Source organism: Centruroides vittatus, unplaced genomic scaffold, assembly GCF_030686945.1.
Source record: "Centruroides vittatus isolate TY-2023 unplaced genomic scaffold, ASM3068694v2 contig_866, whole genome shotgun sequence".
Lineage (NCBI taxonomy): Eukaryota > Metazoa > Arthropoda > Arachnida > Scorpiones > Buthidae > Centruroides > Centruroides vittatus.
The window spans coordinates 440,486-456,208 of NW_027122565.1; the positions used below are offsets into that span (position 1 = coordinate 440,486).

The following is a 15,723-nucleotide window of genomic DNA, read 5'->3' on the forward strand; positions in this document are numbered from 1 at the left end:
ACAAACAAAATAAATATATTGAAAAATATAAAAACAAAAAAATTATATTTTGGAAGTTAATCTAGTATCAACAACATTCAATTCAGCACAACACAGTCCGACTGGAATGCTTTCGAATAAACGATGTTCTACTGTACTGCCATTGTCCAAACAGTTTTTAAATCTGGGTACTAGCTTGTGTATCCTCTCTCTCTCTCTCTCTCTCTCTCTCTGTGTGCCATATCAGAAATCCTGACATCAGTGAGCACCTAGCACAGGTTAATAAGTGTCTAGTAAGGCACCAAGATATATCCTGGGAGAAGTTACAGAGTGGTTCCCTGTTAGTGTGTGTTGTTACGCAAGGGAAAATGCCTTCCGGGAGGACTTGTAAGAGAAACTGGGCCCTATTCAGATGTTACAAATGTGGAGAAAACCCGGAAAACTCCATGTGGCCAGCCCGTCCGAGTGCAGTGCGAACCCGCGACTGAACCAGTGTTTAGCAACAGAACCGCTCGGTCACTGGTGGGCTCTGTATTGTAGAGTTGTAGAATTCTACCACTTGCTGCCGGAACCACAGTTCAACTTTATTTTTGATCTCATCTCATCACTGTTATGGAAATGTTGTCCTGTAAGTTGTTTCTTAAGATAAACAGGTGGAAGTTGCTGGGAGCAAGGTCTGGGCTGGATGGTTGAAAACTTCCCACTTGAATCATGTGAGAAGTCACATGCTTCGTGAAGTGTGGACTTATACACTTCCAAAATAATTTTATGTAATTCTCTTATTGTGAGAAATCAATTTGCATGAATTGCTTTCTCAGTTCTTTGAAGAAGTTCATCAAAGATCACTCCTGTGTCCATCATAAATATCAGTCCTGCCTCCAGAGAGTGCTTTCTTACATTTTGTCAATTCATAATGTTCCCTTAAATAAAAACAATTTGTTTGTGAATGTTTGTAGTGCTCACCTTTTGCATCGAGTAAATGTATGACAGAGCAGAATTCACATTTTGCAGGATTCTGAACTGTTGCAACCATTGTAAACACATGCTACTTGAATCAAACTCAGCATAGCAATGATAAACAACCACAAAAAGACTGCAAAGGTTCTAGGTGAAATCAATTATTGTCAACATATGCACTAAAACATTAGCATTCTGCTTATACATGATGTATTTTTACTTTTTAGACATGTCTCATAATTGTTAATAAAACTGGGTGCAACTTAGTGTGCAAGCCAATGACATGGTCTTTGGCTTTAGTTTTTTGTTTGCTTGTCTATATTGGTAACTAAACATTATACAATCAGATGTTAACCAATAAGCATTCACATATTTGAAATAAAAGGATTGATAATTGGCTAACTTCTCAGTTTTAATTAAATAGATGGCCCCAAGGTTTATATGTATGACTAGTAGCCTGGGATGTCCCCTAGTGGCATTCTAGCAGCGGCAGTGTCATTTTGTGATATAAATAATAAATTCATATTACAAATAAAAATGATAATACAGTGGAACCTCGCTTAACGAGCATCTTGCACAAGTATTTCGCATAATGAGCAAAACAAATTGTAAAAATTTGCCTCGCTTAACGAGTAATATTTCGCATGAGTGATGAGAGGGAAAGTCTCGAATTGTGCGCATGCAGCATGCTCCATCATTCTGTGTTTAGCACTCGTTCTACTAGCATCTTAGTGTCACTTGTGATCACATATTTTTCCAAACTTGTGTTCACACATATTAAACATCAACAACCATAGCCCATTATATAATAAACATGCCGAATGATATGCCAAATTCTTGTGTCATTAAATTTAATGACTGATTCCAAATTAAATTTTAGAAATGTCTGAATTAAAAATTAAACTATTTATAATTATTAAATTTAATACGAGATGGAAGCATAACCGCCTACCTCTAGTCAAATTAATTAATTTCTAATATTTAATTATAGCATTTATATAACCCAAGAATTTGGCATATTGTTTAGAGTGTTTATCAAACATATTAGCTTGATCAAAAACATGTTTTTGATTCTGCAACTCGAATTCTCATTCCAGGATGGTTCATTCTGCGCTAGAAGAAATGATGATGATGATGATGATGATTTATGCTCCTTAACAATTGTACAATTTTTGAACATATTTTGAATTTTTGAATATATTGTACAATTTTTTTTGAATAAATGTTATAGATAAAACATTTGAGCATTTTTTCAGCGTGGAACGCATTATCATATTTTACATTAATTTCTATGGGAAAAATTGTTTTGCTTAATGAGTGTTTTGCATTACGAGTAAGACTCTGGAATGAATTATGCTCATTAAGCGAGGTTCCACTGTATACTGAATTTCTCGTGGCATACCCTACTAAAACACAGTCAAAAATGCAAAAAAACCACATTTATTGTTATTTTAATATTGTTATGCAAAAAACTGAATTTATTGTTAATTTAAATAATAGCTAGGGGTACCCCTAGTGGCTGTTTTTGGCATATCATGACAGATTGTGAAAAGTACATCATTGTACATGATGGGAGCAAGGGACTAAAGCAGTGTCTATATGGACTTTTTTAGTTTATTCAAATGACTAGTAAGTTGACTTATAAGAACAAATTCATATGCCACTAATACCACTATAAGTTTAAAAAGTTCTGCAAATATTTTCTCAGTCATTTCTTTAACATCAGAGGATCATGAACAATTATACACACAAATAAAAGGAGTGAGTTTGTCAAAAGTATGTAATTATATGAAGCAGGGAGGGAAGAGGCAAGAGTGTCTCAAAATTTGTAAATGTAATTAGTGGACAACTATTTGGTTGAGAAAGTTAATGTTTTAATTTTTATTAAGTAATAAAAATTACAATAAATAAATAAATAAAAGCTTTATGTAAAAAACATTTATTTTGTCATTTAGAAACAAGTTTTTACAACTAGTTTGACAATAAAAATGATTGTAATTAATCAGTCAATCATGTTTTATACAAATACATACATGAAAGGAATTCAATGACAATTAAAAACAAAACACAAAATGAACATGTTAACAGACAAATATGCAACATAATTTACTTGTATACAATGTCAAATGTCAATTTGTATTTACAAGAGATGTAAAATAATGAAATCAAAAAGTTTAAAATATGAATAAATATATGTACAAGATGAACTATGAATTTATGTATAGTGGGACAAACATGTATATTTGTGATCACCATACTGTACAGTACGTTACAATGAAATAATAATAATCTACAAGTGGCAGTGTGGAAGTAAAGTATATTATCATTCTTATCAACTAGCTTTTAATAAATATCACAGCTTTTTCTTTTGTATTTTCCTCTTCTATTGCTCTCCATAGGAAAAAGATTTTAAGTGCTAGCCAGTGCTCTATAGTAATCGGCCTCTGCATTCTGCCGATTCACAATAACAGTACATGACCTTTCCAGGAACGCTACCTACATCATAATTATAATCCCAAGTCAATTCTGTGCCAGCACGGATATGCCTATAGAAAAAATAGTTTATGTAAGTAAAATATTTAACATGATCATATAAATTGAAATATTTTATCAGTGTTAATTAAGATTTTCTATATTTGATCCTAATTAATTGACTAAAGCTAAACATTTTCTTTTTATAGAAGCATACACAAAACAAATTCAACGATGATAGTAATTAAGATTTAAAAATATGATAAACTAAAAGAAACTGAAAAAACAGCCTGAAAAAATTAAGTTTCAAATAAATAAATAAATTTAAAACAGTGTTGTTAAAATTTATTATTCAAATTGTCATTTAATTTTATTTTTCAAAACAATATTTAACTTAGCAATAACTATTTTTTTTTTTTTTTTTATCTAAATATGAATTATCATCTTGTAATGAAATTGGTAAACTTTGGATAATATAATACATATACTACTATACAATACATTATACAGATTTAACTATCAGTGATCCTTGAGAATTAATTTACAATATATAAAATAAAATCTATGAAATAATATCAGATGCAAGTAAAAGAACTACTATGTAGTATTTTTCTACACCGTTATTTTTAAATCCTTTGTTCTGTTTGTTCACTTGATGGTAATAAAAGTTATTTTATCAAATGCACCACCAAAAAGAGTTTTATGTGAAATAAAAAACAAACTATCTTAACTATACACTGAAACATCAATATAATACTGGCCAAATATCCCCTTAAAAAACCAAAAAATGAAAACGCATGTTATGTTGATAAATTGCAGTTCTAATTTCTTATCTCGAGAAACACATCTCAATAAGTAAGAAAGAATGTGATACCTCCCTTAAAAAACATTGATATTCTTTGCATATATAGCCTAGTATTGCATGTGCATGAAAAACTTCTTTTACATCTATTCATTAAGAATAGACACACCACAAATATATTTGCAATAAGTAAGATAATTAGTAATGTAATTGCATTACAGTATAATCCCAATTATCCAGGCTAACGATGGGGAGAACATGCATAAAAATCAAAAAACACATAATCCAACACACATTTCTTAGAAGGAAATAAAGTCTTCTATAAGTTTTAGTTCATTTTTTCCACCTAGATGGCATTGTTTTGTTTACACAAAATATTTTTTTAAACAAAAGAAAATTGTGTGTGGTCAGTATCATTTTTGTTTGGCTAATTTTGCATAAAGGAGAAAGCTGCTGCACAGATAATCTTCATATGAATAATCAGAGTACACTGTATTTTACAAACATTACATTATCATAGTGTAAAAATGTCCAAAAAATGATTATAGTCCAAAAAATGATTATTTATAATATACATATCTTCTTTGATGATATGTATATTATAATAATGAAAATATTCCAAAAAATGATTATTTATAATATACATATCTTCTTTGATGGAGAATTTAGACAATCTTCAAAAAGATGTAAGACTTAATCCTGTCTGCCTAAATTTGTTATATAATTGAGGGCAACAATAATGGTCCTTTATAATGGTTCTCATTCTAAATCTATCATATCTAAGACAATATTTAATATGCCAAAATATTTTGTATGTCTGGTAATGTTTTTTTTTTTGGTAAAATAGAATAGAATTGCATTTTGAAAAAACTGAGTAGTTGCCTGAAGACCACCTGACACTTATTTTGAGTATCGCTGATGTAAGCAAGTAATGACTGACTTGTAAATGCTTGTGTTGTTGTTTGAAATATTGTGGTAACAAGTAAAGATATTTTACAATAGTTTTACTTAATTTAATGTGGTAATGATAATATTAATATTAATGAGAGTGTATACAAACTAGGAAAATCGCCTGGTCATTCTATGATGTTGAAGAGATCACAAATTATGTAAAAAGACATGTTGCCATGGAGTTAGTTCAAAAGGAAGATAAGCTTAGCCCTCTTAAAAGACCTAAAAAATTTACTTATACAGATGTAATAGGAAGAGATGAAGGACGAAGGAAACATGGAGAGCTATTCAGGTAAGTCAAAACATATGGATACTATAGGAAAGATGGAATGCACTAGAATATTTTCATCATGTTGGACTTAGGTTTGCATTTTGCATTGAATAATCTCCTAAACTGGTTAGGCATATATATATGAAATGAAAAGAAAATGAAAATGAAGAAAACAATCACAGAAGCACAACAATTAAATACAGAGTTAGTGTTAGTGGATTTGACAAGCAGGTATACAAACAAGCCTTTGTCATTTTATGTCATTAACACTGGGAAGCTAATACAACTTCTGAAAAGGAAAATTGAATTTGAATCTATAACTCAGGAATTAGTAAGTGAAAGCTCATATTGATTTCATATCCAAGCAGTCCAGCCATTACAGTAGGGCCAAGAATCCTAATAAATACATGTACCTGAGCTTAATATCATTACACTATACTGCATGAACAAAGAAGAATGCATCAATAACAAGGAGTATTTTTCTTGTGTATGAACATCTCTTTAATCCAAACTTTCGTTCAGTAGATTATCTCACAGCATCACAGTTAGAAACATCTTTATTTTTTTTTTAAATTGAATTACATTGCAAACCCCTCCTCAGTGCTATACAAAAAAAATAAACAGTGGGTGATCGGTTAACAAACAAATTGGATAATGAATGCTTTCGCAAAAGATTTTTATGTTTGGATAGTGAACACCTCACAGAACAAACACAAGAAGAAGTGACATAAAATAATGAATACTGATTAAAGACTCCTTGTCTCCAGGCAAAAATTCAGAACTTTTCGGAGCACGGGAGATGTCAACATCGACACTCAACCCAGCATATACTAATTGGATAATATTCCTCTGAACTTTGAAACTCTCCCTTGTAATTCCTGCCTTTTATTTTTCTGACAGAAACAATTTTATAGTGTTTGCGAGACTGTCAGGCGGGCACTCGTTAACTTTTGCATTGATTTTTATTTTCGAAAGGTGAAAGTATAATAGCAAAGGTAGAGAGTGGACAGAAGATGTCTGATGTTGCTGGGCAGTATGGCTTGAACATGTTTACAGTAGGCCACAGTTCAATCTTATCTAAGAAAGATACAGTATAATCAGGAAGACTCAAGCAGCCAAAGTAGTAACAAAAATTACATCTGAGAAATAAAGAACATTGAAGAGCTCATAATGGAACCTGAAATGGATCTGATGACAGAAGAATGCCAAGAACTCTTGAATGAAGAACACCAAGAAACTTGGCAAGATATGTTTTCTTCTGAAAAAGAAGAGTAATGCTGATATCTGCTATTAAAGATCTTTTGAAGAAGTGGGAGGATGTCATAACAACAGTCTTAGAATGGCATCCAAACTATGTTGAGGTTAATAGGCTTACGGACAGTTACAATGCTATTAATTACTTCTGAAAAATCCTGAAGAAGAGAAAAAAGCAATTGACATTAGACAGATTCTTTAACTCCCACAAATGGAAAAAACATGACTAATAAAAATGCAAGACTGTGTATATATGTATTTTTATATATTACATATAAATAAACATAGTAAGAAAGTATATATATTTTTGGGGTCTCCAGAACGAATTAATCAAATTCCTATAAAAACTTATGGTAAAGTGATAATTGGTTAACGAACAATTCGGATAGCGAACAAAGTCTTGGAACAAATTATGTTCGTTAACTGATCACCCACTATATAAGAAATATAAGTAAGGACAATATTATCTAGATATCGCGGAAAGAGAATTTTTATGATAGTTATTTTACATACCATAAGAAAACATAAAAAATCTTTCACAATAATATCTGTGAACATACATAACATTCAAGTGTTTTATATAAAGAGGTTTCTCTTCCTATAACACATTCAGTTATATAAAAAACATAACTTTCATAAAAAGTTTTTTAGTCTTTTAAAGTTTTTAACAATTAATTCTAATAGATAATAATAACTTAAAAAAGAAAACTATAGAACAAATCAATAGTGATAATTATACAAAATTAAAAAATAATCCATATGAGAAATTAAAAAAGGATTTAACTAAAATAGTTAAAAATATATATTTAAATAAAATAATATAAAAGAAAATGATAAAAATTATATTCTTAATTTTAAAAATAATAGAACTCCCAAATTGAACATAAGATTAAGGACACATAAGGATGAGGAAAAATATAGACCTGTAGTAGATTTTAAATATTCCATACTTTATAACTTAGAACAATATATTAAACAACAACTGAAAAACATTGATTGCTCCAGTTAGTGTAAAAAATGCTGATGACATTATCAATAATATACAGAAATTAAAAAAGGAAAAAACAGATAAATTAATAAGCCTCAATATTAGGAATATGTACCCAAATATAAAGTGGAAACTAAGAGAAACCAGCCTCTGTCAACTTAAAGTAGACAAATTGTTAATAGATCTAATACACTTTGCTTATACAAGGGTAGGCTGAAAAGTAATACACACATGCTTGTAGAACACAAACAAAAACAAATAGCAAGATCGGGCAAAAAGTACATTAAAGTACAATTCTTAAGCTTCAAAATCATATATTTATTTTTCAACATAGTCACCGTTAAGGCTAACACATTTCTCCCAACATGTAATGAGGTTTTTCATTCCGTCACTGAAAAATTCTTCAGACTTTTCTCGAATCCAGGACTTGACAGCTGCCTTCACCTCATCGTCCGAGATGTAATGATTACCTTTGAGGTCTCTCTTGAGTAGAGGAAAAAATAAAAATCGCAAGACGCAAGATCGGGGAAATAAGGAGGGTGTGGAATCGGTTCAAACTTCAGGTTTCGCAGAGCCTCTCCAGTTGTGCGCGAGGTGTGTGGACGAGCGTTGTCATGCTGCAGGATTATTGGTGCCAGGTGATTATTTGTCATGTTAGAGGCAGCCTAGTGCCAATAATCTTGCAACATGACAATGCTCGTCCACACACCTCACGCGCAACTGGAGAGGCTCTGCGAAACCTGAAGTTTGAACCAATTCCACACCCTTCTTATTCCCCCGATCTTGCGTCTTGCGATTTTTATTTTTTTCTCTACTCAAGAGAGACCTCAAAGGTAATCATTACACTCTTGGACGATGAGGTGAAGGCAGCTGTCAAGTCCTGGATTCGAGAAAAGTCTGAAGAATTTTTCAGTGACGGAATGAAAAAACTTGTTACTAGTGATGTAACGAATATTCGGTTACTACCCGGTGTTCGGCCTATTCGGCCTATTTTTCACTATTCGGCCGAATACCGAATATTTAAATCACTATTCGGCCGAATACCGAATACCTAAAAACAGGAGTAAGAAATAACAAAAACACAGTAAATTAATCATTTTTGTAACTTTTATTAATGCTGAACATTAAACTATAATTATTAAACTTAATAAGAAATAGCATCTAACTCTAGTATTAAATTATTTCGTAATTAAATAATATTATAACGTTTATCTAGCCCGATATCTTATGGCATTGATGGCGTGTAGGTTAGAATGTATCGGGCATTAATGTTATTGTTTAGTTAATTATGTTATATTCGTATTCGCGTATATTTTAGTATTTTTACGATATATTTGAACTGTTCCACAACTGGGGAGAAACTAGACCATATTGTGTCACCACAAAAGTATATCCTAGGGTACTATTCAGTCTACAAATACGCAGTAAAAACAAAATTTTAGTGTTCAATTAAAGAGTTAAAATGATCGATTGCAAATAAAATAAGTTATAAGTTATAACTTGCATCTAAATACCAACAACTGCCAAATCATAGCGGGCTATTTACGGCTATTACATAAATTATAAACCAATTTGGCACTAGAGGTAGACGTTAAGCGCCATCTCATATTAACTTTAATAATTATAATTTAATTAATTAATTTAAATAATTTAGACCTAATGGAAGAAAAAATCGTAGTGACAGCGGGCCAATAGAGAGCACGGTGTGCGATCTTTGCCATAATGCGGTTTTGTGCGCCAATTTTCGTACGTGCGTTAATCAAGCCAAATAGTTTGGCCGAATATTCGGCCATTCGGCAAAGCTCCTAGCCGAATATTCGGTATTCGGCCACACTCCTAGCCGAATATTCAGTATTCGGCTGAGGCTGAATATACTATTCGTTACATCACTACTTGTTACACGTTGGGAGAAATGTGTTAGCCTTAACTCACCGTTAACTATGTTGAAAAATAAATATATGATTTTGAAGCTTAATAATTGTACTTTAATGTACTTTTTGCCCAATCTTGCTATTTGTTTTCGTTTGTGTTCTACAAGCATGTGTGCATTACTTTTTCAGCTTACCCTCGTACAAGAAATTATTTTGAGGTTTATAGTGAATTTTATAGACAGATAGATGGCATTAGCATGGGGTCAAAGATGGGGCTAAAATTAGCAGAATTAGTCATGAAAACCATTGATGAGAAAATAAATAAAATTCCAGGTGTAAAGATTGTAATGAGATATGCTAATGATTATTTATTGATATATCATGATAGAATAACAGATGATAAAATTATCTTCAACACCATAAACAATAAAGATAAAAATATACAATTTGATATAGAAAAAGAAAAAAATAAATAAATAAATAATTTAGATTTAACGATAAGAAATGACTTAGAGAAATACACATTCTTGACATAAAAAACCATGCAATGTTAATAAAATAATTAATTATCACTCTTACATTCCGGATACCATGAAAAAGAATATTTATGTTATGGACCTAAAAAACATATACACAAGAATATCTGATAACATTAACCGTAAAATTAAGTTAAAAGAACTAGAAGCAAAGTTTATCCTTAATGACTACCCCAGAAACAAATTAAATACTCGGCATACACAACATAGCAAAAATAGATATAATACAAAATATAAAATAGATAAAAAATACAAAGTCTTCCTGTATGTTAGAAATATTTTTGATAATTGTAATAAAATCCTTAAAAAGGATAACATTGTTTTGGCCCCATCTTTGACCAATAAAATTTCACATAATATTTATCATACTACTAGAGGAAAAAAATATAATAATAATATAGATAACCTTAAAAAAAACAGGTGTTGTGTATAAGATACAACGTAATTGTGAAATTCCAAAAGAGTATATAGGTGAAACAAGCCAAACATTGGAATCAAGAGTAAAAGAACATAGGGATACAGCAGTTCCCCATGGTATACTCATACAAAGGATAATGGTTGTCAAATTGACAGAGACAATATAAAAATTCTACACTCAGAAGAAGATACTTATAAATGGAAGTTCAAAGAACATATCGAAATACGAAAATATCTTGGGAAAAATTTGGTCAATATCTCAAATGGTATGCAAATAGACCCTCAGTGGCATAATTTGATAGAGGGCACTACAAAACATTATGTTTCTTAATTAAACCACAAAAGGGTACATTGTACAGTTGTTCAAATAGAAATACTTATTGCCGGTATGTCTTCATATATCGTTAACAGAAAAACGTTTATTTGTAAAATAATTTTAGTTTCTAAATTACAGCTGTTATGTCACATTATATTAACATCCATAGTGTTTCACTACAGTGAACTAGTATCCAACCATTTTAGGTGTATGGAGATAAAATTGTAAGTTTTTAAAAAAATTTCATAAAAAGTTTTTGTCTTTTAAAGTTATGTTTTTTATATAACTAAATGTGTTATAGGAAAGAAACCTCTTTATATAAAACACTTGAATGTTATGTATATTCACAGATGTTATTGTGAAAGATTTGTTTTCTTATGGTATGTAAAATGACTGTATCATAAAAATTCTCTTTCTGTGATATCTAGATAATATTGTCCTTACTTATATTTCTTATATATTTTTTGTATAGCACTGAGGAGAGGTTTGGAATATAAGCAACCCCGAAATGCATTTGCAAATGTAATCCAAATTTTTAAAAAATAATTATGTTTCTAACCAAAATGCTGTGAGATAATCTAGCGAACAAAAGTTTGGATTAAAGAGATGTTCATACACAAGATCCAATATACAGCAACCATAAAACAGAAAAATCATAAAAAGAAGCATGTTTCTGAATATTGGTACAGATACATATTCAACCATAATTCAATCTTATTTGGCACACCATTCCAAGACAGATGGAAAGACTATGATGTGTGAAAAGTGAGCAAGAGAGTGTATAATATTAATGTTTTATGTATGAATATATGTGGCAGCTAATGTATTCAATTTATATTTTTACTTACAAATAATAATTATTAAAAAAGGTTTATTAAAGACAGTCCTCAACTTTCAGGCAATTTGTTCTTTCAGATATAAGACTGATACCCTAAAATCAATTTTCCTATGCTAAATTCACTCTCATACATTTTCACTGGACAAACAAAAGTTTCAAGATAAAGTGGCGCTTTTTCCCCATTTTAATTTTAATAATTTTTACAAATAATTTTACTGTTAATCTATTGATTTATGCTGTAATATATTCCCTGAAAAAAGTAAAACTTTCAACTTTACTAAGAGATTTTATATTATTTAATTTTATCTCTTTGCAAATATAATACCCTTTATGACCTACAACTCTATTATTTAAATTTTGCATTACTTTAAAAGTGAAAGACTGCCTGTGTATAAACCATCATGCTTCAATATCCTTCTTTGATAAAAATTACTTACGTCATGGCAAAGAATGCAACCCAAGGGAATCTCAGATCATGAGTGTCAACAAATACATTCTGTACAAAAACATTTGGACAACAACTATGCTAGAAAGGATAATGATACCAAAAATCATTAATTTAAACAAAACAATAATCATTAATTTCTACAAATACAAGAAAAGAATATAATTAGTTACATTTAAATATCGTCCAATATTTCCGCAAGTCTTGGCATCCATAATATAACAGTATTCTTCATTGAAATAACTGCGAAGAGAATTGAACTTTGTTTCTCCACTATTCCTTAATGGTGAAATAATTGGCATTTTAATATCTCTGGTGTTGGTAACAGATTTTAATGATTTATTGCATTCAACATCTGTAGGAAGATAAAAGAAAAGTTCCTTTAATTATCATTAAAAATTTGTGGAAATTTAAAAGTTCTAATATATAAATTCTGTTAACATAAAACAAAAAATAATCATATAATCTGGTTACCAGCTAAGTTTTTCCTAGTGATAGATTGGTTAAAAGAAATTTGCCAATAGATAAGAATATTCTTTTATTGTTAATCACATGACTTCTAGAAGTCATTCACAAATATTTGCTCTTGAACGTAAAAGAACAGATTGTCAACATCTATAAAAATTTGTGCTGAGAATTGATTGCATCTACATGAATTCTCAGGTTACATTCAGCAACTTTTGAATAAAGAAAATTAATTTTTAGTTTATAGTTTAGCATTGAACGCTTACCCTAGTTTGGAAGACTTAATTTTTAACTAATAAATATTTTTTATAATTGAATCAATGTCGTCATGTTATTTCAAAGATATACAGTGGTGCCTCGTATAACGTTTGCCTCGAATAATGGACGCTGCGAACAACGGACTTTCTGTTTGGCCGTTATGTGACTCGAGCAATGGACTGGCTGTGAACAACGGACTTTCCAACATAATTGGTGACTGCTCCACATGTGACTGTTCTTTAATAGTGGTTGCTCTGTGTCTCCACTACTACGGGAGTGCGCTGCTGTTTGTAGGCATTTAGGAACGACGGTGAAAGAAAGAAAGATGGCAGTGCCCGCACTATCAATAGTATTGTGATGGAGGAATCTATAATTCTAAAATATGAGCTTTAAAAGGCAAAAGAAGAGTCCCAATTGTAAAATTTAACCATAAAATGGATTATTTGTTGAAAGAGCATTCAAAATAGCCACGAAAAAATTAGAATGCCAGCTACCATTCGAAAAAAATTCATAAAGACACTTACATCACCGTGTGTGCTAACTCGCGCTTTCACAATTTCTAAATTCTCATTCATAAAACCACATAATGGACCCCAAAGCAAAATTATCTGAGCCATGGAGGACGCCATGTTGCTTTCCACCGTAAACTACTGCTACAAGCGGCTGTTTTTGCCGTTCGACGTCGTGCACTCCCACTGGAATTTAGGAACGCGTTCCGCAGGAATTTTTAAATGGATGTCGCTCGCACAGAGTTACCCGGAGGAATAAAAGAACACACCCATGTTCATTTTTTTATGATACAATACGGTTATTTTATGCTGCGGAACGAATTAGATGTTTTAATTTGTATTTCTATGGAAAAATGCGTTTCGTATAACAGATGTTTCACTTAACGAACGTGCACCTGAAACAGATTAAGTACATTATATGAGGCACCACTGTATACACTAAATGTCCACTTTATAAAATAAATCATCCTACTAATCTTGCTATTAGATACTGTATAGCTCGACAGATAAGATGACCTTCATATCAGATGAGGTATAAATTTTCATCAAAGTTTTATAGCTTTAGCATATATATGTCCTATAAGACAACCCCAAACTATCAACGACCTATGAATTTAGTTTAGATCAGCGATCATCATCTGAATAATAATACTGTATAGCATATAGAGAATTATGTCCTATTTGTAATTTTTCCAATGAACAAATTTTATTTTCTTGCATTTGGCAGCACTGCCTTGTGATTGTTGCAAACCTTCGCACTGATTCAGCATTCAGGTAATGGCCTTGACTATTCACAAAAACGTCGTATGGGCTATTCTATTTTCTGCATGTACCCTATTCTCTACTAGTAAATAATTAGTTTGTCTGTTTTTTTATAATGGTTTTAATTTATATAAATTTCAATCTAAGTTCTTTTTGTATCTGTCTATAAGACGACCCTGGATTTTGGGGACCTTTTTTTATGATTCAACTATCGTCTTATCTGCTGAGATATACGGTAAATCCTCTTTCTTATTTTGTGTGATATCCAGGGCCACCTCACACTGGCCCTGGATATCTAATTATCACCAGTTGCCCTGGTGATAATTAAGTTCAAAGAAAAAACAGGATTCAACTCTAATACTTTGATGTTTTCTGTTCAAATCCAACTGAATACAGGTAGACATGCCAATATTTATTCAACATGCAATACCTAAAAGAATGTTCAAAAATGAATGAACTCAAAATTTAATGTATAGCAATAGATATAAAGTTTAGTTTGGATATAAGTAATGCAAAAGCAAGATGAGGAAATTGTTATAACAAGAATTATAGCAGTACATACAGTGAGATTGTGATACCTGTGCAATTTAAACTTAATTGAAACTTTGGGAATAGATTTTAAAAATGGGAAGCTGCAATTTCATCTTGCTGTTGCATAATCTGTATATCTATCCCCTACAAAACAAATACTGACATCTTTTCACTGTTCAAAATTTAATGTATCTAACTGTATGTCCAATAATAAGTGTTGTGATAAAAATTTTTTTTAAAGATTAATTTGTAGAATTAAAAAAAGTCACTGTATAAATCATTAATTACAGTATGTAAAATCCAAATAGAAGGCAACAAATTATCATAGAAATTAAGATAATTATTTATCAATAACTTTGTTATAATTATAAAATAACAACTTATATGGTGTAGTTAATAAATTCATTATCATACCTTCTTCTGTTTTGATGCTATCATCTTCACTATCACTAAGAGATTCTATGAAACAAAAAAGTTTCGAAAATCTATATTATTAATTAATAACAGAAATTAAACAACCTATATTATTTTTTTGTTATTTACCCTTATGATCACTGCTATCATTGGTTGACAATCTTTTCGTAACTCGAGGTCGCCGGATCAATTTTATCTTGTCAAACTCTTCAAAAATCTTATCATTAGAAAGATCAGATTTGGAAGCATTTGCTAAAGATAAAATGTAGAATTAGCACCGAAATAGAATAATTTGAATAAAGTTGCAAAAATATACTTTATGGTTTTTCTGTATTAATTAATGAAAATGTAGTTTTCATTAATTAATTTGGAGACAAATCCTCTGATATCAGATTAATGAATTATCTTAATACTCAATTTGATACCAATTTTCTCAATATTTAATACAAAAATAATCCTATTGATTTCTAATAAATTAAAATATATGTATCATAAAATCATATGGGAAAATATACACAGCAGGTGCTGTTTAATGTACTTGTGGATATTGTTATCGATCTTCTTATGTTGTCAGAATCAACATGTCTCAAAACATAAAAATTAAATAACATTACAAAACTTTTGCTTAGAACCATCCATTAACTATATGTACAGTTAATTTCTCTGTTATGTACTGTACAATAATTT

General features: G+C 30.5%; 1 protein-coding gene across 6 annotated transcripts in view; it reads right to left on the reverse strand.

Annotated features, from left to right (window-relative positions):
- Positions 1 to 2,865: 2,865 nt before the first annotated feature.
- LOC136982853 (histone-lysine N-methyltransferase SETDB1-like) overlaps positions 2,866 to 15,723 on the reverse strand; it is a 120,261-nt gene continuing 107,403 nt past the window's right edge. For all 6 annotated transcript variants that reach the window (XM_067279386.1, XM_067279388.1, XM_067279387.1 and 3 more), the window contains 5 exons: positions 15,166 to 15,288; positions 15,037 to 15,081; positions 12,271 to 12,452; positions 12,090 to 12,178; positions 2,866 to 3,482 (listed from right to left, as the gene is read on the reverse strand). In XM_067279386.1, the coding sequence (XP_067135487.1) occupies positions 3,365 to 3,482; positions 12,090 to 12,178; positions 12,271 to 12,452; positions 15,037 to 15,081; positions 15,166 to 15,288 (557 nt within the window). In that variant the 3' untranslated portion in view covers positions 2,866 to 3,364. The remainder of the gene's footprint in view (positions 3,483 to 12,089; positions 12,179 to 12,270; positions 12,453 to 15,036; positions 15,082 to 15,165; positions 15,289 to 15,723) is intronic.